The 14,371-nt window shown below is 40.1% G+C and overlaps 1 protein-coding gene across 1 annotated transcript; it reads left to right on the forward strand.

Annotated features, from left to right (window-relative positions):
• Window positions 1-5,051: 5,051 nt before the first annotated feature.
• Window positions 5,052-13,993, forward strand: MINAR2 (membrane integral NOTCH2 associated receptor 2). Its single transcript, XM_074932810.1, has 3 exons — window positions 5,052-5,231; window positions 12,759-13,004; window positions 13,814-13,993. The coding sequence occupies exons 1-3, from the start codon at window positions 5,067-5,069 to the stop codon at window positions 13,991-13,993; spliced, it is 591 nt and encodes a 196-aa protein (XP_074788911.1). The 5' UTR covers window positions 5,052-5,066.
• Window positions 13,994-14,371: the final 378 nt, after the last annotated feature.

The following is a 14,371-nucleotide window of genomic DNA, read 5'->3' on the forward strand; positions in this document are numbered from 1 at the left end:
AACAGCTAAAATTTTCCTTATGAGAAAATACTGTACATGATTCACATGATTTTTAATTTTCAATAAAAAATAAAGTTTCTTTTGTTGTTTGCATTTTTCCTCTTTTGGGCATCTGTGTCTGGTAGCCAAATCCATTGAGCCCTGCATTGCAGCAGGTACAGCTACAGTAGTCCATAAAACAAATGCCTCTTGCCTCTTGACTTAGGCATGTTTCTGCAGCTGCAGACAGACATGCCACTCTGTGAGCCTTGATATATGGAAAGCTTGGTGTAACAGAGTACTACTAGTCAGTGGAGGAATATTTATCTATCTCGGGTGAGTTCTATGACCAGTGAACTTGTCAAGAGGAAATGGGTAGGTCCTCTGTCTCCACTTTGTGATGCAAGCCTTTAGACATGCTGTGTAAATTATGTAGGAGCACAAACCCTGAAGGCAAGAAAACTGGAGAAATCAGTCTGAAAGGCATCATTTTTTTCTACTCATAGCTAAAAGTAAATGCATCTTTACTTGAGTGATTATTCCTTTTAATTCTCTATAAAGAATCTACTGTATAGATGTGATGTGGATATCTGCACAATTTAAAAATCTGAGGCCCCCAATCAGGACTATGATTCTGTTCAGGAAGAATACTTAACTGCAGTCTTAACTCCCATTGAAATCAGTTATGTGCTTTAAAATAGCTGTACTGCCAAAATCGTTGGTTTGGCATCTTACTGCTGTGCATTCAAACTCTAATGATGTGCTAATCTATGATTTAAAATTAAGTATCATCTGGTTTTAAAAAGTAAAGAAAGAAAAATAACTCCTACATAATGAAATGTGATATTATAGTTTGTATAATTAAAAATTTTCAATGCACAGAAAATTCAGTTGCTCTTGGGCATAACTCCTCAGTATCACAAAACACACATTTCAAAGTCAAGTAGAATTATTGTCATTGACAAGAAAAAGAAACAATTTCAATTTTAAATTTTCTTCATACTTACTTAGTACACAGTCCTGCTAATACTCCTGCACTTGCTTGAATCACAACCAAAAATGAAGCAAAAGGAAAGATGTCTCCAGACTAGGGGCCAGAGTATGTTCTTTTCTCAGCTAGTGGTATCATCCACACAATTTTGAATGTATGTTCTGCTGTTGCTGAATATTCCACTAACAAGAATGTCTGCTTTATCTCAAAATGGAAAAGTACATTTTAACTCTGCCTGTATCCATTGAAAACAGATGAGTGACTTGTGCCGAAATCATCAGTTTGTTGGATTAAGAGGGATTTAAGAGGTGCATAGGGTTTATACTACACTGGTACACAGTGGGCTTATTTCTTCCCTCATACATGCTGGCTAGCTACAGCAGCGACCAAAAGTTACAATAGTCACTACTTTCTACATATTTCTTTTTTTAAAAAGCAGTATTTTAATTTAATTGCATTGTCATTTTTTTCTGGAGGGAATTTGCTGCTTTATTCTGGAGGATGTGGTTTAGGTTTTGGGTTGTTTGGGGTTTTTTGCATTCAGTTTTCATCATCATCTTCAGTGACAGAGAAGCAGCCATTTTGTTATTCTAAAACTATATTAAAAATTGAAAGGTTGCCTGCATGAGAAGGCCACCGTAGGCCCTCAAGGCTAGGAGGTCAGTTGTAAACAGAAAATTGAGTGCTCAGAAAGAATTTGAAGAGCTCTGTAGAAAAGATACTCAAATAGTAAAAGGGACTTGAAATACATTAAAAGCAGGAAGCCAGCTAGGGAGTCAGTAGGACCATCTGATAACACAAGTGTGAAAGAGACACTCGGGACTGATAGAGAGGGAAAGAGAAGTTCAGTGACTTAGTAATGTCAGCCATTCCACCTGAAATGTGGCAGGGATTCTCATACCTGCATATTCCTTATAGCAGAGTTGTCATAGAAGCTGTATCGAGTTGAAAGAAATATGTGAGAATGTAAGACCAAATATATATGTTAGATGCTAACAGGTATCTAGGGTACCAGTCACACGAGATTCCTGGAAGAACACAATTGGGAGATTACAGAACTGCTTGCCATGGTGCATAAGGTGGTGTTTCAAACAGCCACTCTGCCAGAGGACTGGCAGATTGCAATGTAATACCTGCCTGTGGAAAAGGGGAACTTTAGGAGATCCATTGAACTACAGACTAGGGAGTGGAGTTCTAGTGCCATAATAGCCGATAAAAAAGAATAAGCTCCCTGAGCACCTGGATAAGCATGGGCTGTTGGGAGAGAGTCAGCATTGCTTCAGTTGTGTCTTGAGCAAAGAGGATCTGGTGGACACAGAAGTCTCCAACAAGGTTCCATGTTACAGGATACTCAAGAAACTACATTCACACAGGACTACAGGAGCAATCGTTATGGCTCAAAAGCTAGTTAAAGGATTGGAAGCAAAATGGTCATCTTTCAGGATGGAGAGGAGTCAGCAGTATGGTTCCCTAAGGAATGATGCTGGATTTATTTTTTTCAACAATTTTATCAATGGCAAGAGGAAGAGAGTAAAAACTGAGATCTCCAGCTCTGCGTGTGACATTAAGCTCTTCCAGTTAACCAACCATTGTCTCACTTGGCAACAAACTCACAAAACTGAGTGATTAGGCAAGACTAGCCAATAAACTGATGTGGGTAAATGTAAGGTAGTAGCTAAGGAAAATAGCCTAAACTATTCCTACAAGATACTGAATTTGCAACTGAAAGTCATAGAGGTATAGAAAAATCATAGTGTCGTTGGTTACTGTAGTCTGAAGTTATTAGCTCTACAAGAATAGCAGGAAAAAAAGCCAAAACCTGATGGATACAGTTGTCAGAGGAGAGGGCAGAGTTTTTCCCATTTTTGGAACTGTGGTGTACCCACAGCTTGAACATTGCGTTCATTTATGGTTGCTGTGTTCTCATTTACGGTTGCTGTGTTCTCGTGAACAATGGGGTGGAATTACACAGTAACACATGAAAAAAGGCAAATAAATGAGCAAGCAGATAGACCAGGTGCCTTATGATATGAGATTGAAAAAAATTAATACTTCAGATTGGACAGGACGAGGCTGAGATGAGCATGGTTAAGGTTTAAATAATTCTGAAAGTGATGGATAAGCTGCACGTGGAGCTCTTGTTCTTAAAATTCTGCAGTACAACAAAGAGGGCATCCGTGATAAAGCTGGTATGGAAATCAGTTAAAATTAAGCACTTTAAACAAATGGTCATGAGGTTCTGGTATTTGCTTCTAGAGGAGGTAGTATCAGAAGATCTGAAAAACAGTTAGACAAATGTATGGACAACAAGTCCATAAATACGTAAAAAAAGGCCTGGGAAGAGACTCTCACAAAAAAAATGTGTGGCTTCTGGAGGAGTAAAATGAGAACAAACTGCAGAAAGTACCCAGGTGTGGACAGTCTCCCTAAACAGTCTCTTCTTGCCATTTTCAAACACAGGGATAGATCTTGGGCTTGGGAGGTCTGACCTAGTGAGATGGCTTTTATGTTATGTCATGTCTAATGAAAAAAAAGTATTGTCTGTGAGTAATTCACATAGACACACACCACATCATATGCTATAGTAGCACAGAAGAATTCTGTGTTCAGAGAGATACTGGAAAGGTTTTAAGAAAGAAAGGATGGGTTTATTTACCCAGCTATATTAGAACACAAATTACTACTGTCTTAGTTCTGCACAGGGAAAAGGGGGGACTGCATATCATGGTAAGTCTAAAACAGCAGATTCATGGTAGTCCCTTAGGATACACTGTAAAGGTGTGTTAGTGTTTCAGGGCTTCATCACACTGGGAAGAAACAGTCATAAATGTAGGTTCCCCAGAAGCATATATGTCCACTCAGAAACACAGTCACTACTCTGTTTTGTGGCTGCTCACAAATACTTTAACTACTTGAAAGCTGACAGATTAATAATTTTTAATAGATACGCTGTAAAATACACTCAAGGAAAAAGCATGAGCTTTCTAAGTAGTTTTAACTTACAGGTGTATCAAAGTATTAGTTTATTACATTAGGATCTCACATTAATAACATTAATAACATTTTTAAAAATAGTTTACTGATTTTATTTTATTTTTAGATTTCAGCAAACTTCTGTAAGGAAAAGAGATTAATCTGATTTGCTGGTCTAAGTACAAGACTAAAATTTTTGTGATGCCCTAATTCTCAGCATTAATTTGACACAAAATAGGTTTTCTTGGATTTCAAACAACTTTCAAAACCATATCCTCTGTGGCAGTGTCATCAAAAATTAAACATATTTTAGAAAAACAGAAAGGTTTGGGGAAAAAAAGTTAGAATAAAAATGAGGAGACTGCTTTTGCTGGTTGTAAGTAAAAAATTATGATGTAAATAAAATGAAGATGAAAATACCAAATCTCAGAATAGGTGAAGGGACTGAGACTACACCATTCAAATCAGTAGGAGTTTTTTCCGTTCTCTTGAACAGGAGGAGAATCAATTCCCCGAAAACTTCTGTTATCAGTTACTTGAAACAAACTAATATTTCCGAGAGTCAGGAAGAATTTACTGTGAAAGAAATCCCTGAACTTAAAGAGGTGCATGTCATAGCTGTCGTGGTAAATGGTACTGACCCACACAGCACAATGGAACCTCTTAGTACTGACACAGAAAAGGAGGACTTGCCTTGCACTGGGAGCTGCTTCTAATTTTCGGGGCTGGGGCAGGGGGGGGAACAAACTTACTTTGAAGTATTGTAAGCCTGACGTTTTTGGCAGGTCACTTGAGGAAGTGCTGGTATGCATTTAAGTGTCTCATGCATCTACTCACTGCTACTCCGTTAGCTTTAATGAGCACATATGTATCTATCAAAATAGACCTTGACCTTGAAAACTTAAGCTAGGCACTTACAGAAACATGTCCTGTCTGCTCTGCCACTTCTAAACAATCTTTTATCATTGGTAGATGATATAAGTGAGCCTGACACCAAACAGGGTCAGATACAGTTTCAGGAAACTGTCGTATCCTTCTTCACGTCATTAATAATAGAAGGAGCATGCACAGCCAGGAAGCAGAAGCTGGGGCTGTTTTCATTATTGCTCTACAGGACAGAAACATGGACTTCTCCGTTTTGCCAAACAACAACCATCCAGACAAATTCCTGCAACTGGAGGTGAAGTCTTTAGTGAAAAACTCTGACTTTCTACAAGCCAGACTGGCAAAATTCCCAGAAGCAGCTTTATCTGGAGTGCAGCGGTGGCACAACAGGGTATATTTACAGGTAGGTAAGGTCTAAAAGAGGCTGACATTTTTCCTGACTTTTCTACCTTCTTTTGGGGATCAGGAGACAAATGACATCAGGTTGAGACTTCAGCTGTGGGTTTAGCTTTCTGCATCTCTGAATCTGCATCATTAATATCCCTTCAAGTTTTTGCATTGATTTCAGTGAGGATCAAGCTCTAAGAGAAGAGACATTCTCTTCCAGGCACTCTGCTGACTTTATTTCAGTGTTCGGCATTCTACTGCTCACTGTAACATTTCCACAGCATTTCCCTGAAAGTCTACTGATGTCAAATACCAATTAATTTTGCCAAAGAGGTGAATGGAACATGCTCTCTGAAGTAAGAAATAAACCCACTCTAAATGTGAAAGCCGGGTCATTTCCCTCAAACTCGATGAAAAGGCACATTAGAGAGAGCATTAGAGATTATTTTTAGTGTCTCACAAGCTGTCTACATAGTTCATCATAGCTTCCTCCTTATTTTGCCTTGTTTTTCTCATTTTCTCATTCTACTTTGACCTTCCTGTTATCCTGACAGACAGCCGTTGAAAGTGTGAAACGCACTGACTGTATTAATCCAGGTTATTATACAGAATACAACAGCAGCAAAGCATAATACATAGTAGCAGCAGTTTCTCGGTAAAAATTTAAATATGCACTGCCTAGTAGAGGCCCTGAAGCCAGCAGAGAAGTTCATGTCTGGACCAGCAGCAGTACAGCTGCATCAGCTCACACCCCTCTGGGCCTCACTTGCTGCTCCACAGCACTCCTTTCCTGCTGCCCGGGGAGCCCCTTGCCTTTCCCAACCCCTAGAATGAGCAAAAGCTCCAAGGTCTGGTTCTTGTCAAGGGATGGAGACACACATATGCAGTTGGGGGCGGGGGGCGGGGGGGGGTGGGGGGGTGGAGAAGGATCTGCATCCTGAGGATCCTTAGGGTAGGGGTCCAACTCCCCAGAGGAGTGAGGAGTGAGAGCCAAAAAAACATCAACCTGTGGGAGAGAAAGATCCTTAAAGTCTCCCACAGCTACTTATAGTTGCACTTCTTCTCTCTCAGATATTTCTCTCCATCAGCTCCCCAAACTACTTCGCTCCCTCCAGTCCTCATTCACAAGCAAGTCCTCTGCTTCCTGACAACTGCTTCCATGACACCCCCTTACCTTCCCTAGACTCTTCCCACCCTGGACACCCTTCCCTCTGCCCACCCTAATGCCTCCAGCTGCCTCGGCTGGTATTGTATAATCTCCACTGGCAATTCCCCAAGGAGAGCTGGGAGGGGGGGTACACTGTCGCCTGTTGTCTCCCACGCAAAGATCCCTAACCAGGGGAAGAAGACTGTGGGATCCCAAACAATGGGATATGGTGCAATGCTGGCCTTGCTCCCCACCCCACCTAAGCCCCTCTTTTGTGCAGGAGGGAGGCAGCCACACACAGAGCCTCCTCCACAGCAGGGATCCTTCTCCCCATTGTTGTTAAACAGGATGCACTGTCACTGAGCCAGGGCTGCAGAGCTGTGGAAGGATTAAGAATGTGTGGGGAGCCCTGTGCATTTTCGACTTGTGCTCTGCCCTTTGCCACCAGTGAGAGAGTTTTCCTGGAACTCTGTTCTCAGACTCAGGATGGCCATTTCAAAGGAAATGTCTGTGCTCACCATGTCTCCAGAAATGCAGCTTGCAATGCAGTATGTTTTATAAATATTAAACCTAGGGCACAACCTATACTTTTAAGTGCAGTCATTAGTGAAATCAAGCTGTCCAGATAAAATTCGTTGTGCCTTATTCTCTCTCGCTTATGAGCTTGCCTCGTTTTTTTCCTTTTGCTGACAATCAAATAAAGGGAAAAGAACTGATGAGTTCCAGACATTAGAATAAACACGATGGCACAGCGGAGAACTAATGGCGCAGGAATAACATGTTTTGCTTTAAGATGAGACAGCTAATGGGGTTAAGGGTTAGTTAATTCAGAAACGGAAATGGGGCGGGCGGGCGAGGGAGGAGAACTCATTTCAGAACATATGTGCGTGACCTACAGACTCCCAAAGTCATTAAACCTTGAGAGTAGCCTAAATTCCCTCTTCAGAAATTCATTTTCTTTTAAGACACTGTTGCTACTCAGGGTTCCCTTTGTAAAGTGACTTCTCAAGTGGTTTGTGGTCTCTTCCAGACCTTTATTATGAGATCACTTAAATTGAAGTGCACTTAAGTGCTTATGTGTTTTCTCCACCTGTAATTTTTTAAAATTTATTTCCATTATAAAAAGCAGCTTGACATAATGACAATTCCTATTGCTAACCGAAAAGGTGCTGCTCTTTCTCCTTACTTTCCTATTCTGTATCAGGCAAACTGAAGAGCTTTTCTGCTTAGCATATATTTTCATTGTGTACTTTGAAGAAAACAAACCATAAAGCAGTCCAGGAATCATAGACCTTCCTTGTGAAAAGGAGCATAAAAAGCACAGACTGTTTCTCCTGCAAATGACTAGCTACCGACTGCTTTCTGATTGCCCTGAAAATTTCCAGTCCCACTGGACTCTCTGCCTCAAAATATGTTTTAATGCTCAGCATACATCAGATGAATAATTCCCTCTGTCTGCTTCTGATAGACAGGGTCCATGTCTCCCCTGTATTCTACCTGGTCATTTTCTGCAGTTCTTGGACTTCTCTTTCCAGCTTGTATTTCCCTTTTTTCCTTATTTCTGGAAGAGAGCAGAGAGCATTTGGTCTTTGAATACTGTGCTACTTCCTGCCATGCTTTCTTGCTTAGGAATTCACAACTCCAAACAAATTTTGGCCTGCAGTTATTACAGTTATCATACTAATGGCACTCCCTCCTGGTCTCTCATCTGTGTCCTGCCTTTGTTTGTTTCTCAGTGTACCAGGACAAGAGATTTTTTTTACCTATAAGTTAGGTGCTAGTTTAGTCACTTGTTTGTCCCCTGTTTCATATGTGCATTACATCTACTCTTTCCCTTATTCTTACCTAGACATCCGAAATTGGCCACAATCAGAGCCAGATGCAAGGCTGGCAGGAGCTCTGGTCTGACACCATACATAAGTTTTTATAATATGCACCCAGAATCCTGCAGAACTCCATTACCAATAATATCCAACAAAAAAAAGGTGATAAATCACCTTTCTTTAAATAATCAATTCGTTAAGAGGACAGAAGTACTCTCAACGCTGCACAATTAAAATAATTCAGATGAGTGGCTACTTTTCTCTAGATATTCTTGTTACTTCAGCTGAAGTGTTTATAACCATCTACTGATCTCCTTTCTATCCATGTCAGGTAGCTTTCCACGTTGCTTTGTAGTACCTGATGCTACTTATGTCTCTGACAAGCCATTCTGATCCTCTTCAGTTCCTTTGATAAGAAAACTTGTATTCTCAGGAATCCTTGATGAGAGCTGTCTGTCCTACTGTCTTTCAGACCTGCTTACCTACCCTCGGTTACTTCTTGTCTTCCTGATTACTTTTCCACAGTATTCCCTATGAGATCAGATTTGTTCAGGAAATTCTAAAGAACTAATAATTATTTATCCTGATAAATTAGCTTTTTTTATTGACCAAATGCCTAACAATACCTATACAGTTGTTAAAACTATCACAGGGCCTCCAGGGCATGTGACAAGACTTTTGCTCAACAGAGGTTTATAGTCCTAAACAAATTACATGTAAATATAATAATCACCCTGTTACCCACTTTCATTAGGATTGAGGAGGTTGTTACAAAACAAATTGTGCAGTATCTGGTGGCACTGGGTTTCTTATAGACTCCCTTGATTAAAATTTTTCGGCATAGCTGCCCATCAACAGCATTTGTCACTTTCACTGAACAACTCTCCTGGCAGCAGCTGGAGACCAAGGCTGGAACAAGAGGAACTAACTCTCTTTGAGGAAGAGTAAAGAAAAATTTTACTTCCAGGAAGTAAATTTCCTTAATTTTTTAGCTGTTTCCTTGATCTTTTCTTGCAGGTAAATGGGCTTGAGGCCAAGGCCTAGACTTAACTGTTCATGTCCTGGGTTTGGTGGGTGATTAGCTTGCTGTCTCATATGATAGACTGAGGAAAGAATACCTAGACTCTCAGGTTGTTTCAGTGCTAACAACAACAGCGGGAACAAATGGATGAAGCCTAGATAAAAATGGGATTAAAATGTTTTCTAGCAATATAGATTAAATAATATTTTCAAATTATATATATTGTAATGTATATGTATGATTTGCATTATGAAATAATCAGCAAGAAAAAACTGTGGAGTAAGCACATTTGACCCAGGGATGGAATTAATGTAGACTCACTATGGATCTTCAGGCTTTTTACAGAATCCTCCTTTTGTATGTGCCAGCTCTCTGGGTCTGTCAAATAGGGACAAACTGTTCTCAGTGAAACACAAGTTATAAACCATAACAGCTTTCTTGCTCATGAGCTATATGTAGATCACAGTTATGTGTTTGCAGAGTTGAATATTTTTCATCTTGTTAAAGGAGTATTTTGTCAACACAGTTCATCTGGTTTCTTAGAGTTCTTTATAACTATTGCTGCTTTGAGTATTTGCTGTTCCCTCCTTCAATTCAGGGAATAGTAACATAAATTGCCTCTGATTTGATCTGTCCCACCCTCATTCACACTGGCTTCTTAGACACAGTGTATATCATAAATTCTGTAATGCATATCAATACCTAAATTTATAATACTTTCCTCTTTCTGAACATTTGCTTCATTAATCAGAATCAAAACATAGAAGTCTGTGAAAGATGTTTTGAATCTTTAAAGACAAAATACATAGATTTTGCTAGAATTAAAGCTAGCAGGCATATTTTTATTATCTAATCTCCTTCTGTTTCTATAAAAGCATGTGTTTCATGCAGTCTCCATGTTTCTCTGTATAATTTATTGGTCCTAAAACTTTTTTTTTTTTTTTGTATGTGCTTTTGTCCTTCCTTTTCCCTAAGTCGTCTCTAGGACATATCTACTGCAGAAGTTTCGCAGTCAAGCATTTGCCTGCACTCAAGTGTATTCTCCCGATTAGCTTGGCAATTCAATGTCTGTTCTCTAGAACTTCTGCAGACTATATCCTACCCCAAATTCCAGTCCAGTTTTCATGGTAAAACCTTTTTGCCCCTCCCATCCTATTCCTTCTCTATCTCTGCTCCATGCTACCACATTCTCCTGTTCTCATGCCCATGAAAAGGAAGGTACTCCAGACGGAAGGGACAAAAAGTTTTGCCACGAAGCACTCCCTTTATAAAAAAATTTTGCATCATGCCATCTATTCCAAGTTTTGTAGCATTTTATTTAAAACAGCTTTAGAAATTACTGTCAAGTCACATTCTTTTCACAACATTTTAAGCCTAGGGAGACTGAGCATCCCCTGGTGAGACAGTTCGCATTCTTCAACAAAATGTTTTCCAAGTTCAACTATCTAGCAAGCCTGAGGGAAACATCATTAAAGTCAATGAAAATTTTAAGTAAGAAATAAAATAAAATAAAATAAAATAAAATAAAATAAAATAAAATAAAATAAAATAAAATAAAATAAAATAAAATAAAATAAAATAATGCAGTCAGAAAGAAACTACAGTTAAAAGCACCAGCTCAGCTGAAATCTGTCCAGTACAAGCCAAAGAACTTCAGTGCCAGCTGTAACTGCAATGTAGAGTAATATTATCAGGGGATATGTCAAGGCTAAGGAATGACATATGGAAATTATGAACTAATTAGATGGACTGGGAGGGCACCGAGGATCCACCCACCTACTAATGGTAATTATTGATGGAAAACATGCTTAGTCACTTGTGCACAATTTAGTAATAAGAATGCCAGCACAATGCTTCCTCCTAGGGTTTCTTAGACAAAGGCTATTATTTTCTCTTCTCCACCTTTCCTTTCTGAAGTAAACCAGTCCTCCTACTTCCTTCTACACCTGCCTACCCAGACTAACTCACACATGTCTATGCGCATGCACAGGCACTGAGCCATAAAGTAGATGATGACATGTAGCATATGGCTTCCACTGAAAGTTGATTCACCATGAAGGGGGCAGAAAATTACTCAAGCAAAAGAAGCCAACAGTTTGCTTAGGGACCTGCACTGGCTGGTGTGGGATCCAAGTAACTCCCAGAGCCTGTGTGGGAGGTTGTGGGATCCCCTGGGCTCCCACCAGAAAGGTGGAAGGAGAAGCAGGATGTGACCCTAGCAGCAGCGAGCCCTTCAGCTGCTGAAGTTCATCCAGCCCGTGGCACCTTAACAACTAGAGATGTCAATACAAGCAAAATATCCTGGGAAAGACATCCTTCCATGGAAGAAAGTTTCTCATGCCCCAGCCTCTTCATTGTCTGTTTATGATGTGCACTCATTTTATGGGAGTCTGGCAGCAGATGCTGCCCGCACCTTTGTGATTTCTGAGGCTGGGAGAGGGCTGGGATGTGCTCCTCTCCCAGCATGCCTGTTGCAGAGACATGGGGTCAGGTCAAGGCTCCCCTTCTCAGCATAAAGTTCCTAAGGACAAAGGTGCTAATGGGGAAGTGGTGTTTCTAATGAGGAAAGCTGACTTTGCACTGTGATGGTTCTGTAGAAGCAGTCCTGAGACACAGGAGAGCTGTTAGCACGAGGCAAGGTCTCTGCCAGAAGTAGGTCTCTCAGGAAGCTGATGCACTGCTGGAACCTCAGATCATTGACAAATTAATTCAGTGTCAGTGACAGAAGGTTGTGGTGAACCACAATTTTTAACAGCTTGACCTGGAGAGTCTGATTGCATTCCTCCATGAAATTACAGATCAAAAAATATTGTAACTACCATCTTAACAGCTCTTGAAGAGACTCGTTGTGTTAAGCAGCAGCTTGTGAGTTATCCAGTAATGTGATCCCACCAGATTTGTTTGTCCTCCTCTCTTGCCACCCCCCTGTTCCAAAAGGTCTGATTTAATGATTAATGTCACTGGGAGGCTGCTCAGATATTTAATTACGTTTGAGTTCTGACAGTGCCTGAATTAAGGACTCTGCCTCAGTTGAATGAAGGGCCTTTTTGCCATCCTGACATGGGTCTATCATTCAACAGAGTGAACAGAACTGCTAATCACACCCTTACTGTCAGAGGTGCAGCTCTAGTCAAGGCAGTCACTTACACACCATTACCCCTGTGCTTCATTCTGCTTTGTCCTTACAGTTCTGCTTCTGCCTCACACGCCCCTGGCTTTCATCAGAGCCACATCTTCTACCACAGTGCTCCATGGCAATGTTTTGTTAAAGTAGAGGCTTTCTTTCAGCAGGCATTATAATGTCAGTTCACATTTGGAGAAGAGTTTAATGTTCAGATTGTACCCACATGCTTTCCCCAGGGAAGAAATCTGCCCAGAATGCACAGTCAGGCTTCCTTACTGCACTGTAGATGTTTGCCAGAACAAGAAAAATTGTTGGATGTGTAATTTTAAAAATGATTCTTTTGTATTACAAATGATGATTCTGGAAGGAGGCCTGAATCATAGGTAAATGAAGATGAAAGCCAACTTCTAATCTTATGTGCCTTACAGAGAGAGAAGAGAAATATCACTGAGCTGCCAGGCTTGGATTCGAATGGGGTCAGTCAAGAAATTATAGACAAAGCCCTTGGGAAACACATTACACCCATCACCCTGAAATCCACAATCAAAAGTAACCCCTTGTATACTGATATCCGGCTGGATGATGACTGGGAGGAGAAGAAAAAGACCCCTTCCTGGACTGTGCAAGACTATGACAGACACTCGCTGCATTCTAACTTGGCCAGCCACATAAAGGTACTGTACACTGTTGTACTGTGTTTGAGTAAAGTGAATTGCTATGAGCTGTGTGGCGTGTGCATGAACCACTGTGCAGGTCCCTTTTTCTTTTGGTGGGATTCCAGAAGTAAATATGGACATATTTTCTGGTACAGAGATGATACTAACATCACTAAGTCTGATCAGGAAAATAAATTTACATATCTGGTTAGAGTCCAGGAATTTCAGTTCTGCAGAACACAACCTCTGTGACTAGAGAAAGTCTTAAACCACAACACTCCACAACTCAGCTTCCCCATTTATATAGGGAGGATTTATAAATGAGGCACTTAAAAACCATATACCCACTTTAATAACTGTTCATAACATCATTCTGTTACCAAATACCATCCATTTTCTCAGGCTCATCCACACTATGCAGGATCCTGCCTGCCTATGGGTTGACATCACTTTTAGGGTTACTTTTGTGGGTTTTTTTCTGCTGTTCCCTTTTTTGGAAAGGGACTCAGATTTGCATTTATAAATCGACATCTCTCCTTGAGAAGACAACATGGTTTCTTCTGGGTTTTTTAATCACATTTCAATGGCTGGTGTCCTACATTTGGTTCCTGGCTGAAAAGCGTGGGTTTAATTTTCCCCAGTGGAACCTTTGCAGCATCTGGCAAGTAGCACAACCTATGTTCAAGTGAAAGCTTCTTGCATTTGTGTTGTGATGCCTTAAATTCATTAATCACTGTCTGATGATGGCCAAAATACTTCTGGCTATGTTCTAATGACATTATGTGCAAGAGAGAGGAACTGAGTTCATCTTCTGATTTTTCTTTTAGGAAAATCCCAATGATCTACAGTTCTGGATGGGGGATATTTATACTCCTGGGTATGATACCTTGTTAAAAAAGAAAGAGAGAGAAAAAAAGCATTCCAAATATTGCCGAATCATCCTGCTCATGGTACTAGCTGTTTGCATCCTGATTACCATAGTCACTCTCAGCGTTTTACTTACATAGTACAGCCAAATGATGTTGATGGAATTTTTTCAATAAATACTTTTATTAAGCAATCCCCTTCCCTTGTTTTATTTGAATTCTTTTTTTTTTTTTTTTTTGTCACAGATACAATTTGTTTGACATCATTATTTTACAATGTTCCTGTGCAGCATGATGAATGGATCCTGAAAAGAGACAACTGCTCCGTTGCTACACAATGTCTCCATATGCGTATAATTAAAACAGAAAACTATTAATATGCTACTTTTCTTAGTCCAGCCTTCTTTGGACTAGTGATTTGGGTCAACATGTGTGGTATCATACATATAGTATGTACAGACAACCAGCTGACTAGTTTTTCCAATAAACATCTACCACTCTCTTCATTTTTTTATGATA

Source organism: Athene noctua, chromosome Z (genome assembly GCF_965140245.1).
Source record: "Athene noctua chromosome Z, bAthNoc1.hap1.1, whole genome shotgun sequence".
Classification (NCBI taxonomy): Eukaryota; Metazoa; Chordata; class Aves; order Strigiformes; family Strigidae; genus Athene; species Athene noctua.